Source organism: Sus scrofa, chromosome X (genome assembly GCF_054392235.1).
Source record: "Sus scrofa isolate SSC_HxYL_T2T_F1_AM1 chromosome X, Sscrofa_HxYL_maternal_Yorkshire_Landrace_v2.0, whole genome shotgun sequence".
NCBI classification, from domain to species: Eukaryota; Metazoa; Chordata; class Mammalia; order Artiodactyla; family Suidae; genus Sus; species Sus scrofa.
In genome coordinates, this window is record NC_139401.1 from 106,835,604 (window position 1) to 106,855,284 (window position 19,681).

At 39.4% G+C, this 19,681-nt stretch overlaps 1 protein-coding gene across 19 annotated transcripts in view; it reads right to left on the minus strand.

The window, feature by feature from the left end:
* Positions 1–19,681, minus strand: part of KLHL13 (kelch like family member 13) — a 406,437-nt gene that overhangs the window by 27,902 nt on the left and 358,854 nt on the right. For 15 of the 19 annotated variants that reach the window (XM_021080433.2, XM_085008247.1, XM_085008249.1 and 12 more), the window contains one exon: positions 15,639–15,780. In XM_021080433.2, the coding sequence (XP_020936092.1) occupies positions 15,639–15,780 (142 nt within the window). Of the gene's footprint in view, positions 943–1,109; positions 1,386–1,718; positions 2,364–15,638; positions 15,781–19,681 lie in introns of those variants that run through there. The other 4 variants (XM_085008255.1, XM_085008257.1, XM_085008254.1 and 1 more) reach the window with 4 other exon arrangements.

A 19,681-nucleotide genomic window follows, 5' to 3' on the forward strand; every position in this document is an offset into this window, starting at 1 on the left:
TGTGGTGTAGGTCGCAGAGGTGGCTCAGAGCCCATGTTGCTGTGGCTGTGGCTGTGGCATAGGCTGGCAGCTGCAGCTTTGATTAGACCCCTAGCCCAGGAAACTCCATATGCTGCAGGTGGGGCCCTAAAAAGCAAAAGAAATAAAAATTTAAAAATTAAAAAATAGGAAACTAGGAGGAGTTCCTGTTGTGGTGCAGTGGTTAACGAATCCGACTAGGAACTATGAGGTTGAGGGTTCGATCCCTGGCTTTGCTCAGTGGGTTAAGGATCTGGCGTTGCCGTGAGCTGTGGTGTAGGTTGCAGACGCGGCTCGGATCCCGCGTTGCTGTGGATCTGGTGTAGGCCGGTGGCTACAGCTCTGATTCGACCCCTAGCCTGGGAACCTCCATATGCCGCGGGAGCGGCCCAATAAATGGCAAAAAGACAAAAAAAAAAAAATAGAAAGCTAAAAGTCTACACCCTCTACTACTGTAACAATTTAGCATATATATTTCTAGGCCTCTTTCTACACATACACATAATTCACCTTTTGCATATACATATATACATACACACATGAGGTTTTTTTTTAGGGCTGCACTTGTGGCATATGGAAGTTCCCAGGCTTGGGGCCGAATCATATGTATACTATTTTTCATTATTTATTTATTTATTTATTTGGCCATGCACATGCATACAGAAGTTCCCAGGCCAGGGACTGAACCTGAGCCACAGCAATGACGATGCCAGATCCTTAACCCACTGAGCCACCAGGGAATTCCAAGAATATATACTTTTAGAGAATTAATAGCTGCTGGCAAGTTAAAGCATATCGTTTACCTTGGGAAATGGATCATACCTTGGGTACTAGAGAAAAAGACAGATGTCAAGATACCTATCAGATGAGACTGGGTTCGGGCTGCTGCCTTACTTTTATTCATCAAATAACTTTTGAATCTTATTCTCTAAGGTATACGTAGATAATAATCTTTGAAAGGCAATCATGGCTTAGTCAAAAGCAATGATTATATCTGGTCAGTTACTTTCTTCCACTAAAAATCCCCCAAACCTTCTTGGCTCATTTGCTGGCTCTCTTGCCTTTAAAATAGTCCTCCAAATATTTTATACTGGGAATTGAGTAATGTCAGTAGGCTTCATTCCTACTACTGATTATTCCTTCTTTTCCCCTTTGAAAGAAGGCATGGCTAATGCTTCCTGCATCATTATCTCTGTCATTTTTCATTGGGTCCATATTCCATTAAAACTGCTTGTTGAGGTTTGTACTCAAATCTTCAAAATGTGGATAGTTGAGCTAAGACACCAGGAGCTTTGACCCTCTTCACAAATTTGATCGTTTTGCTTCCCTCCACACTATTTAAAAAATCCTCTAACCTTTCTCAGTATAATAAGGCAACCGCAAAGAAAGGAAGCTGAGGATCCTAGACCATTTTTATCACATTCTGAGCATATTCCGTTCTAAACTAAATTTTTTTTTTTTTTTTTTAGGGCCGAATGTATGGCATATGGAGCTTCCCAGGCTAGGGATCACATCGGAGCTGTAGATGCGAGCCTACACCACAGCCACAGCCACAGCAATGCGGGATCTGAGCTGCCTCTGCGACCTATACCACAGCTCACGGTAACACTGGATCCTTAACCCACTGAGCAAGGCCAGGGATCAAACCTGCGTCCTATGGATGCTAGTCAGATTCGTTTCCACTGAGCCACAACAGGAACTGCCAAATTTTTCTTTTTTAAAAAAATTTTTTTATTATACATAATTTACAGTGTTCTGTCAATTTCTGCTGTATGGCAAAGTGACCCAGTTATACATTTATCTACCTTCAACAAACTGTCTGCTTTTGAGAGGTTTTACATTTATTTTCACTGCATGTAGTTTCCTTTCTATACATTTCATAACCTTTATTTTCAAATGGATAAACAAACAATCCTACTATCCAATTCCATATTTGCTAATTTTATTCCTGATTATTGCTATCTTTATTCAAATAAGATCTGTCAATTCAGACTGTTTTTACCTAGATCTAAATATTGTTTGCATGTTGTTAACTGTATATCCTAGCTCTGTCTAAAGAGAAAAAAAACTGAAGTTTCTTCTACAACATACTTGTTGGATAGAAATACACAGTAATTTCTTGGAGTTCCTGTTGTGGCGCAGCGGAAACAAATCCGACTAGGAATCATGAGGTTGTGGATTCAATCCCTGGCCTCATTCAGCAGGTTAAGGATCCGGCACTGCTGTGAGCTGTGGTGTAGGCCGGCAGCTATAGCTGTGATTTGATTCCTAGCCTGGGAACCTCCATATGCTGTGAGTGCAGCCCTAAAAAGCAAAAAAAAAAAAAAAAAAAAAAAAAAAAAAAAAAAGGAGGGTTATTTTCCACAGTTTTCACCTGCCCTCTATAAATCTACCCTTTGCTTTCATTCTTATAAATCTTTCCTCCTATTTAACTCTAGGAAGATTCTTAAAGATATCCTGCACAGTTAAAAGGTTCCCTTTTATTATAAAAATCATTTTCCTCCACTAAATTTGTACTGATTTCTCTTGCTAGAATTCTATAAACATTTTGTGTCTATCTTCACACACTAGTCTCTAAAACAGATACAGTTCAGTTTTATCCAAAATTGTTCAAAGTTTCTAATTAGTTTTTCGAAAAACAGTCTTTAAACTCTTTCTATTGCTTTATAACTCAACTTATTTTCTAGCCCAATCCTTATCTGAGTTCTTAATTTTTCTATTTTTTTCCTGGACTTGGAGTTCTATTTATGAGGGGATTGTTGTCTGTTCTCAATTTCTTTTTTTTTTTAACTCATATTTTATTTATTTATTTATTTATTTATTTTTGTCTTTTTAGGGCCGCACCTGCAGCATATGGAGGTTCCCAGGCTAGGGGAGAGATATAGCTGCCAGCCTAAACCACAGCCACAGCAATGCAGGATCTGAGCTGCATCTGCAACTTACATCACAGCTCGTGGCAACACCGGATCTTTAACCCACTGAGCGAGGCCAGGGACTGAACCCGAAACCTCATGGTTCCTAGTTGGATTCATTTCCGCTGAGCCATGACAGGAACTCCGATAAATTTTTAAATGGTCAAATTAAAACAGAGGAGGGGGAGTTCCCTTGTGGCACAGTGGGTTAAGGATCCAGCATTGTCACTGCAGCAGCTTGGGCTGCTTCTGTGGAGTGGGTTCAATCCCTGGTCCAGGAACTTCTTCACGCCATAGGCATGTCCAAGAAATAAAAAAACAAACAAACAAAGGAAGGTATATGTGCTGACATTACACAACTGTAACATAGAAACCAGGTCAGCTACAAATAATGTATACAAAACCGGTTGGATGTTAATAGCTTCCATATTAAATATAATGCCACTGTGGGAAAAAAAGCTAGATTGATACCGTTAGGTATTAAAAAGCAATCTGATAAGCTAATCTTTCCTCTAAATTCTGTATTGGAAATAACTTACTAGCATATTCTATCTAGTTTTGCTCAGTGTAATTTTTTTTTTTTTTTTTAGCCACACCTGTGGCATGTGGAAGTTCCTGGGTCAGGGATCGAACCCATGCCACAGCTGTGACCTGCACTACAGCTGCGGTAACAATGGATCCTTAACCCACTGTGCCACAAGGGAACTTCCTTGATCAGGATAATTTCAAAAAGGAAGTGGAGTAAAAAGGAAAAGAGCAACAAAAATCATTAATGTTACATATGTTTTATGAACAAAGTTTACAGAACTAAAAGAAGGTTCACTCCAATCTTTAAATAAATGTAATGTATTTGATGAAAACAATACCATAGCCATGTTTTGATGAGACACTGTTCACTTCAGAGGACAGAAAAAGAAAAGATTAATTAGACTCTGTTCTCATTATATAAGGCTGCTTGGAGTTTAAAAACTGCTAATGGCTTTCTATCATTGCATTATGTCATAAAACTTTAAAGACTTCTCTAATCTGGATCAAACTCTACTGCTCAACCTTATTTTTCCTTATTTCCCTAAGTACTCTGGCCCATCTTATCAAGTTGTTCTCCAGACTATCTCACTGGTAAAAATCCAGGCTTACTTTTTTTTCAGCCCTTATATTCATGCCATCATTTTTCACACAGAATATCCTCCCTCCTTCAAAGCCTAGTTCAAATTTGACCTCCTATGTAAAGCAATCTCTAACCAAATCTCTGAAAGACTTAGGCATCTGGAGTCTGGGTGGCACAATTTAGCATTTAATTACAGCTGACCCTTGAACAATATAGGTTTAAACTGTATGGGTTCACTTACATGCGAATTTTTTTCAATAGTGAATACTACAGTACTACACGCTCTGTGGTTGGTTGAATCTGCAGATGCGGAACTTCAGATACATAGTGTCGACTGCCAGGAAGTTTGGTGCCCCACCTACCCCATAGTTCAAGGGTCAATATATATCCCATAGATTTCTGTTTCAGCAAAGATGAAGTAACAGGGAGTGAGCTTACCTTATTTCTTGCAACAACTCAAAAATCAGACAAGATATATGAAAAATAATAGTTTAAGGCTGGATGAAGGAGAGGATCTGTGAAAGAGAAGCAGGTTAGATGAGCCCCATCATTGCTTATTGCCTGCAGTTTCCAGAAGGACAGGGCATGGGAACCCAGGTGAAGCCCAGCATTGTTCCAGGCTTGAGTGTCCTAGGGAGGTCAAGACAGTTGGGTTTGTAGGGCCAAGTACAAGGGGAGAGCTCTGCAGTATAAGGGGGCTCTGGGGATCTAAAAACAGCCCCCTTCAAAGTACACTGGTGAGTACTGATAAGTGCATTTGTCTGGGAAAGGAACCATCCACAAGGATCACAAGGAACACTCTCCATGGCTCAGCAAGGGCTGGAAACAGATCCCAGTCAAACCATAAGACCAGTAACCCTATAATCCTAAGGCTGTGGGTAAAGTAGTCAAAAGGATTTGCCTCAGTACTGGGAAGAAGTTTGCTCTAGAATAAGTATTGCTCTGGTTCCACCTCGCAGAGCTTAAAAGTAAACAGAAAACAGGTTAATGACAGCAGAAGAATTGCGGAAGAAATCACAATGAAAAGTACCACCAAACTGATGGTAGCCTTCTAGGCTACTCTCTACATTTCCCCCAAAGGACCCTGCCTAGACCTAAGGCATCATGTAACCTGGAGGCAGTCATCTGGGAGCAGACAGAGAAGGCTCAACTGGCTGGAAGAGTAAGAAAAAGGATCCTTAAAGCCCACAAGGAATGGAGACAATCCATTTTATTTCTTTTTCCCCCTCTGTTCTCTTGAGCCTCAATCCACTGGCAATTCCAAGGCACTGGTGGTAGCAACAGTGACGATGGTGACGCAAATTCCTAAAATTCTGAGAGGAATCTTCTTTTTTGATCAGAGGAACTGCAGTAGTTCCTCTGCAGTGAATACCTCTCTTTATTCAGAGCAGAATGTGGTTTCACTTGTGGTTAAGTATATGGCAAAGCAGGCTGAAGCCCCGGCTTTCAGGCCAGAAGACCATAAGGAGAGACCTAGAGAAATGAAAAGTACTGGGGAGACGGTGGAGATGGAGGAGCAGAAAAAAGAGACCCCCTCCCAAAGTTCCATACCATGGAATACTGCTTAACAATAAAAAAGAGCAGATAATTGATACACACAATGAAGTAAATGGATCTCAAAGATATTAGACAACGTGAAAGAAGCCAGTCTCAAGAGCTTACAGACTGCATGATGTCATTAATATAACATTCTCAAAAGACAAAAAAAAAAAAAAAAAAAAAGCAACAGAAGACAGATCAGTAGTATCCAGGGCTTAGAGGCAGGGATCCATGTGACTACCAAGGGTAACAAGAGAGTATACTGGGGTAAGAGAACAGTCCTGAATCTTAATTGTGGTGGTGGCTATATGAAACAATGTATTTGTTAAAACTCATAAATGTATAGCTCACTTTAAAAAAATCAGTTTCACTGTATGCTAATTAAAAATTAAAAAAGTAAAAAGATGGCAAAAGATATGCCAAGCCAACCTTAATTTAAAGAAACCTGGCATAACTATAATGTCAGGCAAAATAGATTCCAGAGCAAAGACTATATCTTATCAGTCTGATGAAAGAGCTCAGCTTCCTCAAGAAACTAGAAAGAGAAGAGCAAAGTAATTCCAAATTAAGCAGAAGAATGGAAATAGTAAAGATCAGAGTTGAGATTAATGACATATAAAATATAAAATACAGAAAAAATTTTAAAAAACCCACACAAAGCTGGTTCTTTGAGAAGATCCATATATCTGATAAAACTCTAGCCAGAATGATAAGGGGGAAAAAAAAGAGAAAATGCAAATTATCAATACCAGGATTAAGACAAGTGATATCAGTAGAGACTATAAATATTAAAAGGAAAACAAGGAAATATGAACAACTGTATGCCCATAAATTTGAAAACTCAGTTGAAATGGACAAATTCCTTGAAAGATACAAGGTGCTAATAATAGATAACATGAAGAAATAGATAACATGAATAGCCACATATAAAACTGAATTTTCACTAGTGAATTCTACCTTAAATTTAAGGAAGAAATAATACCAATTCTACAAAAACACATTCAGAAAATTAAGAAGCAGGAACATGTCCCAATTTATTCTACAAGGCCGCCATTATCCTACCTAAACCAGACAAAGATAATCAAAGAAAGATAACCAAAGAAAAGACCAAAATCCTTTGTGACTATAGTTGCAAAAAATCCTAAAGTTTTAGCAAATCAAATTTTTTTTTCTTTTTTGTCTTTTTAGGGCCACACTCACGGCATATGGAAGTTCCCCAGCTAGGGGTGGAATCGGAAATGTAGCTGCCAGCCTACACCACAGTCACAGCAACGCGGGATCCAAGCTGCTTGTCTGTGACTTAAACCACAGCTCTCAGCAACGCCGGATTCTTATTCCACTGAGCAAGGCCAGGGATCGAACCTACACCCTCATGGATTCTAGTCGGATTCGTTACCACTGAGCCGTGATGGGGAACTCCTCAAATTTAATAAAACGTATATATAAAAAAGATAATACTTCATGATCAAGTGGGGCCTATTCCTACAATGCATGGTGCTTTAGCATTCAAAAATAAATTAATTAATAAAAATCATGTTATTAACAGACTAAAAAATAAAAACGATAAGATCATCTCAATAGGTGCAAAAAAAAAAAAAAAAGCACGAGGAACAAAAAGGAACTTCCTTCAACCTATATCTAACCTAACATCATACTTAAGGTGAAAGAATGAATGCATTCTCTCAGAATTAGAAGCAAAAAGGTACATACACTCTAACCACTTCTAGTCAATATTTTTCTGGAGTTTCTACCCAGTGCAATAAGGCAAGAAAAAGAAACAAGAGGCATCAGACTGGAAAGGAAGAAATAAAACTATATTCATAGGCAAAATGGTTGTCTATGTAGAAAATCCTACAGAATCTACACAAAACCTTCTAGAACTAGTAAGTCAGTTTATCAAGGTTGCAAGATACAAGATGAATAATCAGTAACAAACTGTATTGTTATAAACTAGCAACAAACAAACAGAAATTGAAATTATGTATTTGACTCTCAGTTGGTATGTGTTGGTCTTCCCTATCACTTGAAAACATGCTGAGTATCAAGCGACAACCAAAAAACTCATGTGAATGAGCAGGGTAATAATACACTAAAGTGGCCTGAAAGGAAAGGTGGTAGACTCTCTTCCAATTTATATCTGAAGGACACCCACTGAATCAGAAGAATTAGAATAGCTTATATTATACCCTAACCTGAGTACCTGAAGAACTATCCCCAGGAACTGTATACTCATTTCTCTATATTCTATATTTTAGGTAACATTCAGAAACCTGAAATAAAGTATCATTTTAGTAAGAAGTTCAATAATCTGGATTATTTTAAGCTCTGCTTTTATAAAATATAACTTATTCTAAAGCCACTCTGCATATCTTATAGTAATAATATATTTTATTTTATTTTGCTTTTTAGGGCTGCACCCACGGCATGTAGAAGTTCCCAGGTTAGGGGTCCAATCGGAGCTACAGCCGCCAGCCTATGTCACAGCTGCAGCAATGCCAGATCCGAGCCATGTCTACGACCTACACCACAGCTCATGGCAACGCTGGATCCTTAACCCACTGAGTGAGGCCAGGGATAGAACCTGCGTCCTCATGGATGCTAGTCAGCTTCGTTTCTGCTGAGCCACGAAGGGAATGCCAGTAAAATATTTTAAAAGTTGCTTATACTATAAAATATTTTTTGACTGAGCTCATGGCATGTGGAAATTCTGGGGCCAGGGATCGAACCTGAGCCACAGCAGTAACCAGAGTCACAGTAGTGACAATACTTGCTCTTTAACCCAAACATTTACCTTAGGATAAGCATTTCATGAAGTTAGCCCACTGGAAAACCATACAAGTTAATTCGTATAGACTCTTGAGATAACTTCTTTACCATCCTATTACATAGATAATAACTTGAGATGACACAATTAAATTTTTCATTGACTTTATAACTAAAATTGGGCAAAGAAAATAAATAGATAAAATGGGAGAAAATATGGAAGAGCAATCTGATAGGCACCAATCTTAACATGAGATAATGTCAATTAGGAGCCTAGACAACTGGAGCACGGAGGTATTTTCAAGCTTTATAGGCTTGAGTAAACCTAATCAACAATCAAGAAACGATTTGTTTCTACCTAGATAACTACTCTGCAATTAATGTACACTGTCATAGCTGAAACATGGCACTCTAGTTATGGCCTCCTTGTCCTAACAGGGATGTTTGCAACTGGCAACATTTTTTATCTCTAGTCTCCCCACTCACCCCCATTTTCACAGGAGAGAGGAAGAAGGGAAGGCAGGCATGAAGATACTCTGTGTAATTCTGCTATTTCTATCAAGAATAAAATATTTACTGTACCATTTGTGCCAAATGATCTTTTAGCCTTTAATACATTTTTATACTGATGTTCAGTAAAAACAATAGAGACATTATATTTAGAAAGAGAATAGTGTTTAGAACAAGATTAGAAGAAACAGAAATACACATTTACATTTAGAAAGCCTGTGTTCAAGTCCTAGTTTTTGTCCCTTAGTGCCTAAGTGAATTTGGGCCTGTGGTCTAACCTTCCTGAGCTTCAGTTTCCCAATTTATAAAATGGGGATAGTCATTCTTGCCTTTTCTACCTCACAAATTGTTTCAAGTATTAATGAGGCCAGTATATATGAAAGTGACTTATAAGGGCTATCCAAATTCATTTATTCCATAAATAATATCAATAAGAGCAGTAAAAAGCACTGAGTATGTACTCTGGGCCAGGTACTGGGCTAGGCTCTTTATATGTATTATCTCTTTCAATGATAATAATATTAATAATAAATAGTAATAATAATTACAACAATGGGCTGTTATTAAGCATGTACCATGTGCCCCAGCACTCTGATCTAGATGGGGTAGATCTCACTGACAGGTGATACTGATGGGCTAAGAGGGAGGAAAAGAAGGAGCTACTAACTCTGCTTAGGTTACACAAACCCCAGCTTTAAAAGGCACTAAAATTAGCTGTCAGGGGAAGAGACCCATGGGGAGAAACTGTTTTAAGAAGGCTTACTCTGCAGGACTACCCACTGCCAACACTAGAGTTCCAATTTTACCATTTACCACTTAAGATGGATTATTATGAAGGAATGAGGTTTACCAGACCAAAAAAGTTAGGAAAGGGCATTCTAGGGAGAGGAGGAAAGAATGTAAAGACACTTTAAGTGTGAAAGAATAACACGTTTAGGGAATAATAAAAAATCTCAAGTCTTCCAGGAATTGGCTTTGACTCTGTCCTATTTTTTTTTTTTTTTTTGCTTTTTAGGGCCAAACCCACACATATGGAGGTTCCCAGGCTAGGGGCCCAATCGGAGCTACAGCTGCCAGCCTACGCCAGAGCCACAGCAATGCGGGATCGGAGCCCCGTCTGCGACCTACACCACAGCTCATGGCAACGCTGGATCCTTAACCCACTGAGCGAGGCCAGGGATCAAACCCGCAACCTCATGGTTCCTAGTCAGATTTCCACTGCGCCACGATGGGAACTCAAAATTTTAATTTTAATTTATTTACTTTTTGCTTTTATCTGTCCTATTAACTCTACTAAGGTAAAGCAGTAGCAAAGATTACATGGTTGAATGGATAAAAGATTGACAATTGGCAGAGAGTTATGGCAGACCAACAAGGGACCACAAAACTGAAGGTACTGAGAGAAAATACTTGCAAATCATGTATCTGATGGGGGGTTATATCTAGGATAGATAAAGAACTCTTACCACTACATAATAAAAAGATAAATAACTCAGCTAAAAAAAATGGAGAACTGACCTGAAGGGACAGTCGTTCAAAGATGATATACAAATGGCCGTAAGCAAAAATGAAAAGATGCTCAATATCATTAGTAATCAGGAAATACAAATCAAAACCACGAGATACCATGTTACACCTTCTAGTATGGCTATAATAAAAAAGACAGATATGTTGGCAAGAATATGGAAAAACTGGAACCCTCGTACACTGCCAAACGTAAAATGGTGCAGCCACTTTGGAAAACACTCTGGCAGTTGTTCAAAAGATTAAATGTAGAATAATATATCACTCAGCAATTCTACCCCCCGAGACATACAAAACATAAATGAAAGCATGTGCAAACGGACACTCATACATGAGTGTTCATACCGTAATTATTCACAACAGTGGAAAAAACCAAATGTTCATGAATAGACTAATGATTGTCTAGGATTAGCAAAGGGGTTTGGGTAGATAGGGAGTGATTACTGATAGACACAAGGTGATACTCTAGATGACAATATTCTACAGTCAATTGTGGTGTAACTTGCAAAACCTTGTGAATATGCTAAAAACCAATGAATTGTACATTTCAAATGGGTGAATTTTATGATAGGTGAATTATCTCCCTAAAGCTGGCATTTTTTAAAAAATGAAGGTGCTAGGAAGGGCATGTCTCAATGAAACACCATAGGATGGGGAAGTAAAGGATGTTAACAACCTAGAATAAAAGGGTAAAGCCACGTGATGCAAGTTTTCCAGGAAAAGTAACCACAGCTGTAGTAATAGTAGCAAAGGAGTGAGGGGATTGAACTAACCTTTGATTTCACCAATTACCACTTAAGCAAAGCCAGGTTAATCTTCCTCCCTTGAGCAAAAGTATTTTGCACTGCTGACGCCATCATGCATTCTCCTGGGATTTGTTCAAGATTCTAGGTATCAGAATTATTTCCAGGCACTTTCTTTGACAGCCTGGTTTCCTGAAGCCTATTTAGATGAGACAAGTAATCTGCTAGAGCAGATCAAGCCAACCAGATGGACACCTTATTTAGCGCACCCATCACTTGTGATCAACAGCATTTCCTCTGACGCCTTCCCCGTTGGCTCAAGTGGAAGGAAAATAAATGGAAATGTATTATGCACCTGACTTTCCCATAAATTGTCACATTTAATCCTCACGCTACAGAGAAGGAAACTGGCCGGGAAAGGATGAAGACTCCCACAGTCGCATAACTAGCTGGTAAGTGGTAGGATTCCACTTTTAGCCTCAACTCAGGTCCTTCCCACTTCCCAAGTGCACTGGGGTATCCTTCAGAGTGAGACCTCTTTAAACAGTTTCTTTCCATGGGATCTGTTCCCCTGAAAGCTACCTTCAGTGCCTTTTGAAGCTGGAGTTTGTGTGATGGCTAATTTTAAAACAATGATAACATTTACACATTAATCATGTCTCTAGCTTGTTAACCTGACAACCACACACCTAAGATTAGATACCCCCAAAAAAACCGGTCCCTGTTAGTGCTTAGACTTAAAAATCCCAGTTAGTGATAACATAATTTTTAATAAGACTTTTAAAGAGAGCATACAATGTTTCCAATAGCGATATGGAGTGGCAGCTCCACGCCACCACAGAAAATATTATAACAAAGTCAGTTGAAGAAAGAACAAACTCTCAGCTTACTTTCACATCTCCCTTCCTACCACCAGCCAAGACCAACAAAGGCTGAGCTAAAGTGTAACAGAGCTAAGGGTTCTAAGACTCAGCTGCAACCGGTCAATCTATTATATTTTTTAAATTACATAGGTTATATACAAAAGCATTTCCATAGTAAGAAATAAATAAACAGTACAGGGTTATACAGAGTAAAAAGTGTAAGACATCATTCACCAGCCTCCCTAATGTTTCCAGACCTTTTGCTATGTGTTTATATTAATGTATATGTATGTATATATTGTACATTTTTCCTACAAATAGGCAGGATCTATAATACATACTACCCTGTTACATTTTTTTTGATTTTTGTCTTTTTGGAGCTGCACCTGCAGCATATGGAGGTTCCCAGGCTAGGGGTCTAATCGGAGCTACAGCTGCCAACCTACACCACAGCCACAGCAATGCCAGATCTTCAATCCACTGAGCGAGGCCAGGGATCGAACCTGCAACCTCACGGTACCTAGTTGGATTCGTTTTCACTGTGCCACGACAGCAACTCCTACCCTGTTACTTTTTAAAAATAGCTTTAATTGAGATAAAACTAACGTACCATACAATTCATCCACTGAAAGTGTATAATTCACTGGCTTTTAGTATATTCACAGATCATATGTACGATCATCTCCACAATCAATTTTAGGATATTTTCATCCCCTCAAAACTAACCCCCGCCCCCTTTAGCTATCATCCTTATATCTTTTTAAAAATTATTATTATTTTTTTTGTCTTTTCAGGGCCGCACCCACGGCATAGGGAGGTTCCCAGGCTAGGGGTCTAATCGGAGCTACAGCTGCCGGCCTACACCAGAGCCACAGCAATGTCAGATCCGAGCTGCATCTGCGCCCTACACCACAGCTCACGGCAACGCCGGATCCTTAAGCCACTGAGGGAGGCCACGGATTGAACCTGCAACCTCATGGTTCCTAGTTGGATTAGTCTCTGCTGCGCCATGGTGGGAACTCCTATCATCCTTATATCCTCTCATTTTCTCCAATTCTGAGCAATCACTAGTCTACGTTCTGCATCTATAGATTTCCCCACTCTGGACATTTCATATTAATGGAATCATATAAGTGTGGTCTCTGTTACTAGCTTCTTTCACTTAGCATAATATTTTCCAGGTCAATTCATGCTGTAGCTCGTATCAGTACTTCATTCCTTTATATAGCTGAATAATATTCCATTGTGTGTAGCTATGCCACATTTGCCCTGCCTTTTTATTCTCGTTTAATATTCAGTATACACAGATCTAGTTCACTCTTAGTGACTGCAGAGTCAACAGAGTTTTGATGCAATGTAATTGAAGCAACCATTTCCCTATTGATGGATATTTAAGCGACTTCCAGTGTGTCCCCATTATAACAATAACTTGTAGTCTCCATGCGATACACAGGAGAGAGGGAGAGGCCAACACTCTTGACAGGAAGAAGGACCATGCCTCTAGAACAGTGGTTCTGAAAGTATGGTCTTCAGACCTGCACCATCATCTGGGAACCTGTTAGAAATGCCTATTTCTGTTTAATAAGCCCTCCTCCTTGTGATTCTGATATGCAATAAAATTTGAGGACTATTGTTTTAAATCTCTTAACACTGCAGTGGCTTTCATTATTTGGTTTAAAGTAAATTTTAAAAATTAGCAGGTCCACAAAATTGGTTTTAACACATGACTGTGGTCATGGACAGGGCAGAAGTATAGTGGAAGGGTAAGTGAGTCTATTTTTTTTAGAGAACATACTTTAATGTAACAAAAACCTCTTCCTTTCGTGCTTTTCCTGTTTGACTCCTCATTCTCTTTTCCCATCATCTTGTAAAACCAACAATTAAACCATTTATATAGAACTAAGATACCAGGAGACGGGAAGCTTTTCCTTCGTGACCCTCCCAGGATCTGAGCTGCGTCTGCAACCTACACCACAGCTCATGGCAATGCCGGATCCTTAATCCACTGAGCGAGGCCAGGGATTGAACCTGCAACCTCATGGTTCCTAGTTGGATTCGTTTCCACTGCACCACGACGGGAACTCCCTGACCCTCACATTTCTGTTGATAACATGATGAACCATAAACCTCAGCTCCCATTAGGAACTGAAACTTTGGAAAAATGAGATTTCAATGAATCACAGAACTAGAAGAAAACTTAGAAATCTCCTACTCAAGAGTCGTATTTCAGAGATAAGAAAAAGGAATCTCAGGGAACTTACATGACAGCAAGTATAAGCTGCTTCTCTCACTATGCTATATACTATCCTATACACCATATACTTCTTTACTATCATGATTTTTGAGCAAGGATACACATGAAATTCATCTGGGGAGATTTGGGGGGGGGGCATGCCTGTGGCATCCAGAAGTTCCTGGGCCAGGGATTGAACCCACACAAGAGGAGCAGCAACCCAAGTGGCTGCAGTGCCATTGCCGGGTCCTTAACCTGCTGAGCCACAGAGGAACTCCTGGGGAGATTTATTTTTAAAAACACACTTAGGGAGTTCCTGCTATGGCACAGTGGGTTAAGAATCCGACTGCGGTGGCTCACGTCACTGAGAAGGTATGAGTTCGATCTCTGGCCTGGTATGGAGGCTTAAAAGGATCCAGGGTTGCTGTTGCTGCAGCTGCAGCTGCAGCTGCAGCTTGGATTCAATTCCTAGCCCCGAAACTTCCACAAGTGCAGACAAAGAAAAAAAATATTTTTAATTAAAAAAATGCTTTTAGAAAGAGTTGTTTTCCTTATCTTACTAAGCTGAGAAGACTGATCTAATGTAACTACATCTAAAAGAAATTTACGGACATCCAGTATTATACTGTTCTCTAATTCAGCAGCACCCACAGAGGTCAGGGAGTGTGCACAAAGCTCAGAAATACTTGGACATATAGAAAAAAATTTTTTTAAATAAATAAATGGTAAAAGAAGAAAGAAAGAAAGAAAAAAGAAATACATACTTGGGCTGCTTATCCCGATGGTAAGTAGCTCCACCTTGCAGTTTTGGTGGGTTCTTTTGGCTTTCTATCATTTTTCAGCCCTCGCCTTTGAGGTCAGTCATTACTTGTGTCTCTCGGTGAGTTTGCATCCAGCAATGCCTACCCCCTACCCCTGCACCTACTACTGCCAATGGGAGTTGAAACACCAAATCGGTATGATCTTGAGAACTCTGATAAAGGGGATGGGTAAATAGATCACGAGTGAGGAACTAGAAAATTTAGTGTGGGGACTTTGTGATATTTATCTTGGCTGAGACATACTGAAAGGCAAGGTGGCCAGATTCAACATTCTGTATATAGGAAAGTGGCTGGACAGCAAGGCCTCCCTTCTACAAATGAAACAAAGAATGAACTTGGGATTTGTGTGGCAACATCAGGAAGGTATACAGTCTCCCTCACTCCCAAGACTTCCCCTCCGTTTGCTTTTATTTTAATTAATTAATTTTAATTTTTAAGAGCCGCCTTTGGTTCAGGGCCAAATTGAGCAGGAAGGACAGAGCTCCCCTACACCCCCTATCCACCCAAGGCACAACCTCTCCCACTAGCAAGATCGCACACAACAAAAACCCTGGGTGGTTGGTAAAGCCTATGTTAATAATGCAAAAGGGGCAGCGGGAATTACCTGTAACACCACAGAACTGTGCGTATTGCTGGTAAAGATGCGTGTGGTTCCCGCCTTGGAAGACTGCAAATGGGAAGAGAGGCCCATTTCGCTGCTTCCAAGGGACAATTTCATGTGTTGGTCTTCCTCTTCCACTAGAGATCTGAAAAGGTGTTTAAATCAGAAAGAGAGGCAAGTTAAAACTTGTCATGTGATTCACAATTAGGAGATTATTTAGAGAAACAGTCACTCATCTGATGATGGAATATACTGAATGCTGTTCCACTGCATTTTAGACTCATACCGTTGTACATCATGGAAGAAATAGCTACATGTATTTGTAAAAAGCTTTCCAAGGTCAGAATAGATTAAATGAGAACTGAGATGTCAACCTAAAAGCTGGCTCAAAATTATAATCATACAGGGTTCGTTTTTTTAGTGCCAGAGTAACTGCTTCGGTATTGTGTTAAGTAGCAATACCACCAAACCGCATTATTCGCAGTTAAAATTAACCCAGAATACCTACTTTTAGAAAGATAAAAATACTATTTATTTATTTATTATTTTTGATGATTTTTATTTTTTCCATTATAGTTGGTTTATAGTGTTCTGTCAATTTTCTACCGTACAGCAAAGTGACACAGTCACACACACATATACATACATTTTTTTCTCACATTATCCTCCCCCATGCTCCATCACAAGTGACTAAATATACTTCCCTGTGCTATACAGCAGCATCTCATTGCTTATAGATTCCAAATGCCATAGTTTGCAACTATTAACCCCATTCTCTCCCCCTCCCCCCAAAATACTATTTATCATTTCCTGAACAGTCACTATATATCAGGTACTTGGCCAAGAAATTTACACACATGATCTCATACAATCCTTAAAACACCCCATTAATAAAAGTCAAAGATTCACTGTGACATAGGAATACATTACTTCCTCTTGTGTTATTACAGTTGTAGTCAACCCCAACAAAAAATTTTAGACATGAAGTAATTTTTTTGCTAGCAGTATCTCTCACTAAACAATCATTTAGCTTGGGAGCAATGGGTCACAGGTTTAATCCCTGGCCTGGCACAGTGGGTTGAGGATCTGGTGTTGTTGCAGCTGTGGCTTAGGTTGCAACTACGGCTTGGATCTGGCTCGGGAACACCATATGCAGTGGGGGTGGCCAAAAAATGGGAAAAAAAAGATTAAAAAATCAATAATTATTTAGCTAGATAGTTACACTGTAGTGGTCTTTCCATCTTTCCAAACAAACGAATAATAAAAATAATAAATGCAAGCTGTGCCCATGTGTATATATCACATTAGCAATTTTGCAGGGACCATAAAAAGCATTAGAGCACCTGTAGTTAAGAGGTCAGTTAATTTCACAGAGAACATGGCAAAATAATAGTTAATAGGCCTTAGTTAGGTGACACTAAAAATTGACCATCATGGTACAATCTTCCATTATTCCTTAGACTGGGCAGACTTGTGTTTCTCTAGGCATACATTGCAAAAACTGGTTCTGAACCACGGGCCTAAGAGCAGGTAGCCCGTGGTTTTGAACAGCTCTGTGCATTCGTGATGCAGGCTGCTAAAATGGACATTAGGGAGGAAAGAAGGAAGAATAGGTATCCAAGTGCTAGACCTCTACCTTTTTGCGATTTACTTGTAATTTTCTGAATGTTGAATTCTTTGTGTCTCTAACTCAGGTCTATCCAATATCGCAAAGATTTCACTTTTTCCCCTATGATGCGTATAATCGAAGTTGATCAGTTTTAACAGGAAATAAAGTTTTAAGACTACACCATACTTTAAAAAACGACCCTGCGTTTTGAATTCTGACACTAACCAAATGATTTTCAATCCTGCAATAATTAGCAAAAATCTTGTCCTTCAATTCTTCTTAATGATATTAGAGCCACGGTATAACCAAAAAATGAATTAAGAATATATAACTATGTTTTATTCAGCTTTCATGGATATTTAATAATGAAGAGAATAATTTAAATAAGATTTTAACAAGCATAAGAGAAAATGGATATAGCTTTCCACTAGTTTCAGAAGTAGCTTTTAAAAAGAATTAAATTATACACATGATATATAGCATATACACACTCACACATACGTTTAAACAGCTTTTGCAGACAGACATTTAAAATTACAGAGTCAATTGGAAAAGTGGGATATAGACTGATGGTGATTGGTATCCCTAACCAGAAAATTTCCATCTATCCAGAATTATTTTAATGGGACATTCAAGTAGAATGTTTCATTAGTTTCTGTATTCCCTACACAGAACCTGGCACGTGAAAAGTTTAATATATGTCATCTGAATAAATACAAAATCTCATTTCTGTGGATCATTCCAAAGACATTTCTTTCATAGGCAGTGCTTTAAATGACCATCAATTATCATTTTATGGAACCACAGATGTAAAAGGGACAGGAGTAATGCTGATAACCATGCTGCCCCTCTGACATATCCTGGAAATTGCTTTTTTTTTTTTGAATAAACTAAAGATAACTTGTTTACGTGTCATCTGTCTCTTGCTCTTAAAATTAAAGAGCAGAATATGAAAATGCAGCCTCTCTTGGCAACATAATATGTCTGGCTTTCTAACTAATTACTTCAAAAGCTAAAGAAGCCTTCACTAAAATCATCTTCTTTCTGACTTTTCATCAACATCTTTTGACTTTTTAACATGCAGAATTCTCCCTATTATTTCTGCATCAGTAACAGCACATGCCATGTTGACCTTCTCAGCAGATTCAATATGTTTTTCTATCTCCTTTTCATTAAGTTTATTATTGACTGTATATGAAGAGCATTTTTCTTCACCATTGCAAGGAGGTGAAACCTCTTTGCAAACCCCAAGCCACAATTACATCAAACTGTTCTTAAAGGGATGATTCGCTGAGTTATTCCAAGAGGAAATAACATTTGTTTAATCTTATTTTTTCCAAGTCATGTAATTATAAAAGCAATGTAAGGGCGACTGGTTCTATGTGGGGGGAGGGGAACCAAGGGGATTTTTGCCTTCCCGCCTCGCCCCAAGTTTGGCAATGTCTGGAGACCCTTTACATGGTCGCACGGGGGGGGGGGTTTGCTACTGTCACCTGGTGGGATGCTGTTCAACATCCTACAAGGCACGAGAAAGGTCTCAGAGTTCCTATTGCGGCTCAGCGGTAACAAACCTAACTAGCATCCATGAGAATGCAGATTCGAGCTCTGGACTTGATCAGTGGATCGGGGATCCGGCGTGGCCATGAGCTGTGGTGTAGGTCGCAGACGTGGCTCAGATCTGGCGTTGCTGTGGCTGCAGCTGTAGCTCCGATTAGACCCCTAGCCTGGGAACTCCCATATGCCGCAGGTACGGCCTAAAAGAAAAAAAAAAATGGTCTCTACATCAAAGGTGCACTCAGGCAAAAGTTTCAAGAATGCTCAGGGGATATAGAGGGATTAACCTCCTCAGGACAATTTTTCTAAAGAAATTACAGGTTCTAAATGACTTGACTCCATGAGATAATGCTGGCAGTCAGAAATGCAGTAAGATTATGAATTACCATTAACTCCTCCAAGACTACCTAATACTAGAATACCTCTGCCCTTCTCCAGTCCATCAGTTTGAAAAATCAACTGCTTACAGGAGATAAGTAGCCAAAAGCTTTGAAGTTTATAAATGAATCGGAGCTCTAGCTGGCCTCCACCACAGCCATAGCAATGCCAGATCCAAGCCGTGTCTGAGACCTACATCACAGCTCACAGCAATGCCAGATCCTTAACCCACTGAGCGAGGCCAGGGCTCAAACCTGTGTCCTCATGGGTACATGTCGGATTCGTTAACCACTGAGCCAAGACGGGAACTCCACATCTTTTCTGAAGAGTAACCAACCACAAAGCACAAAAGCAATCTTTCACGAAGTGTTCCTGAATCAGTCAACTGTACTTGCTCAAAGAGAACAATTACTTTTTCAAAGAACATAGGTAGAAATAGAGGCACTGTCTGACCATCTGACTGAAAGCACTGCAAGGGTGGTCAAGCCAAACACACACAGACTAT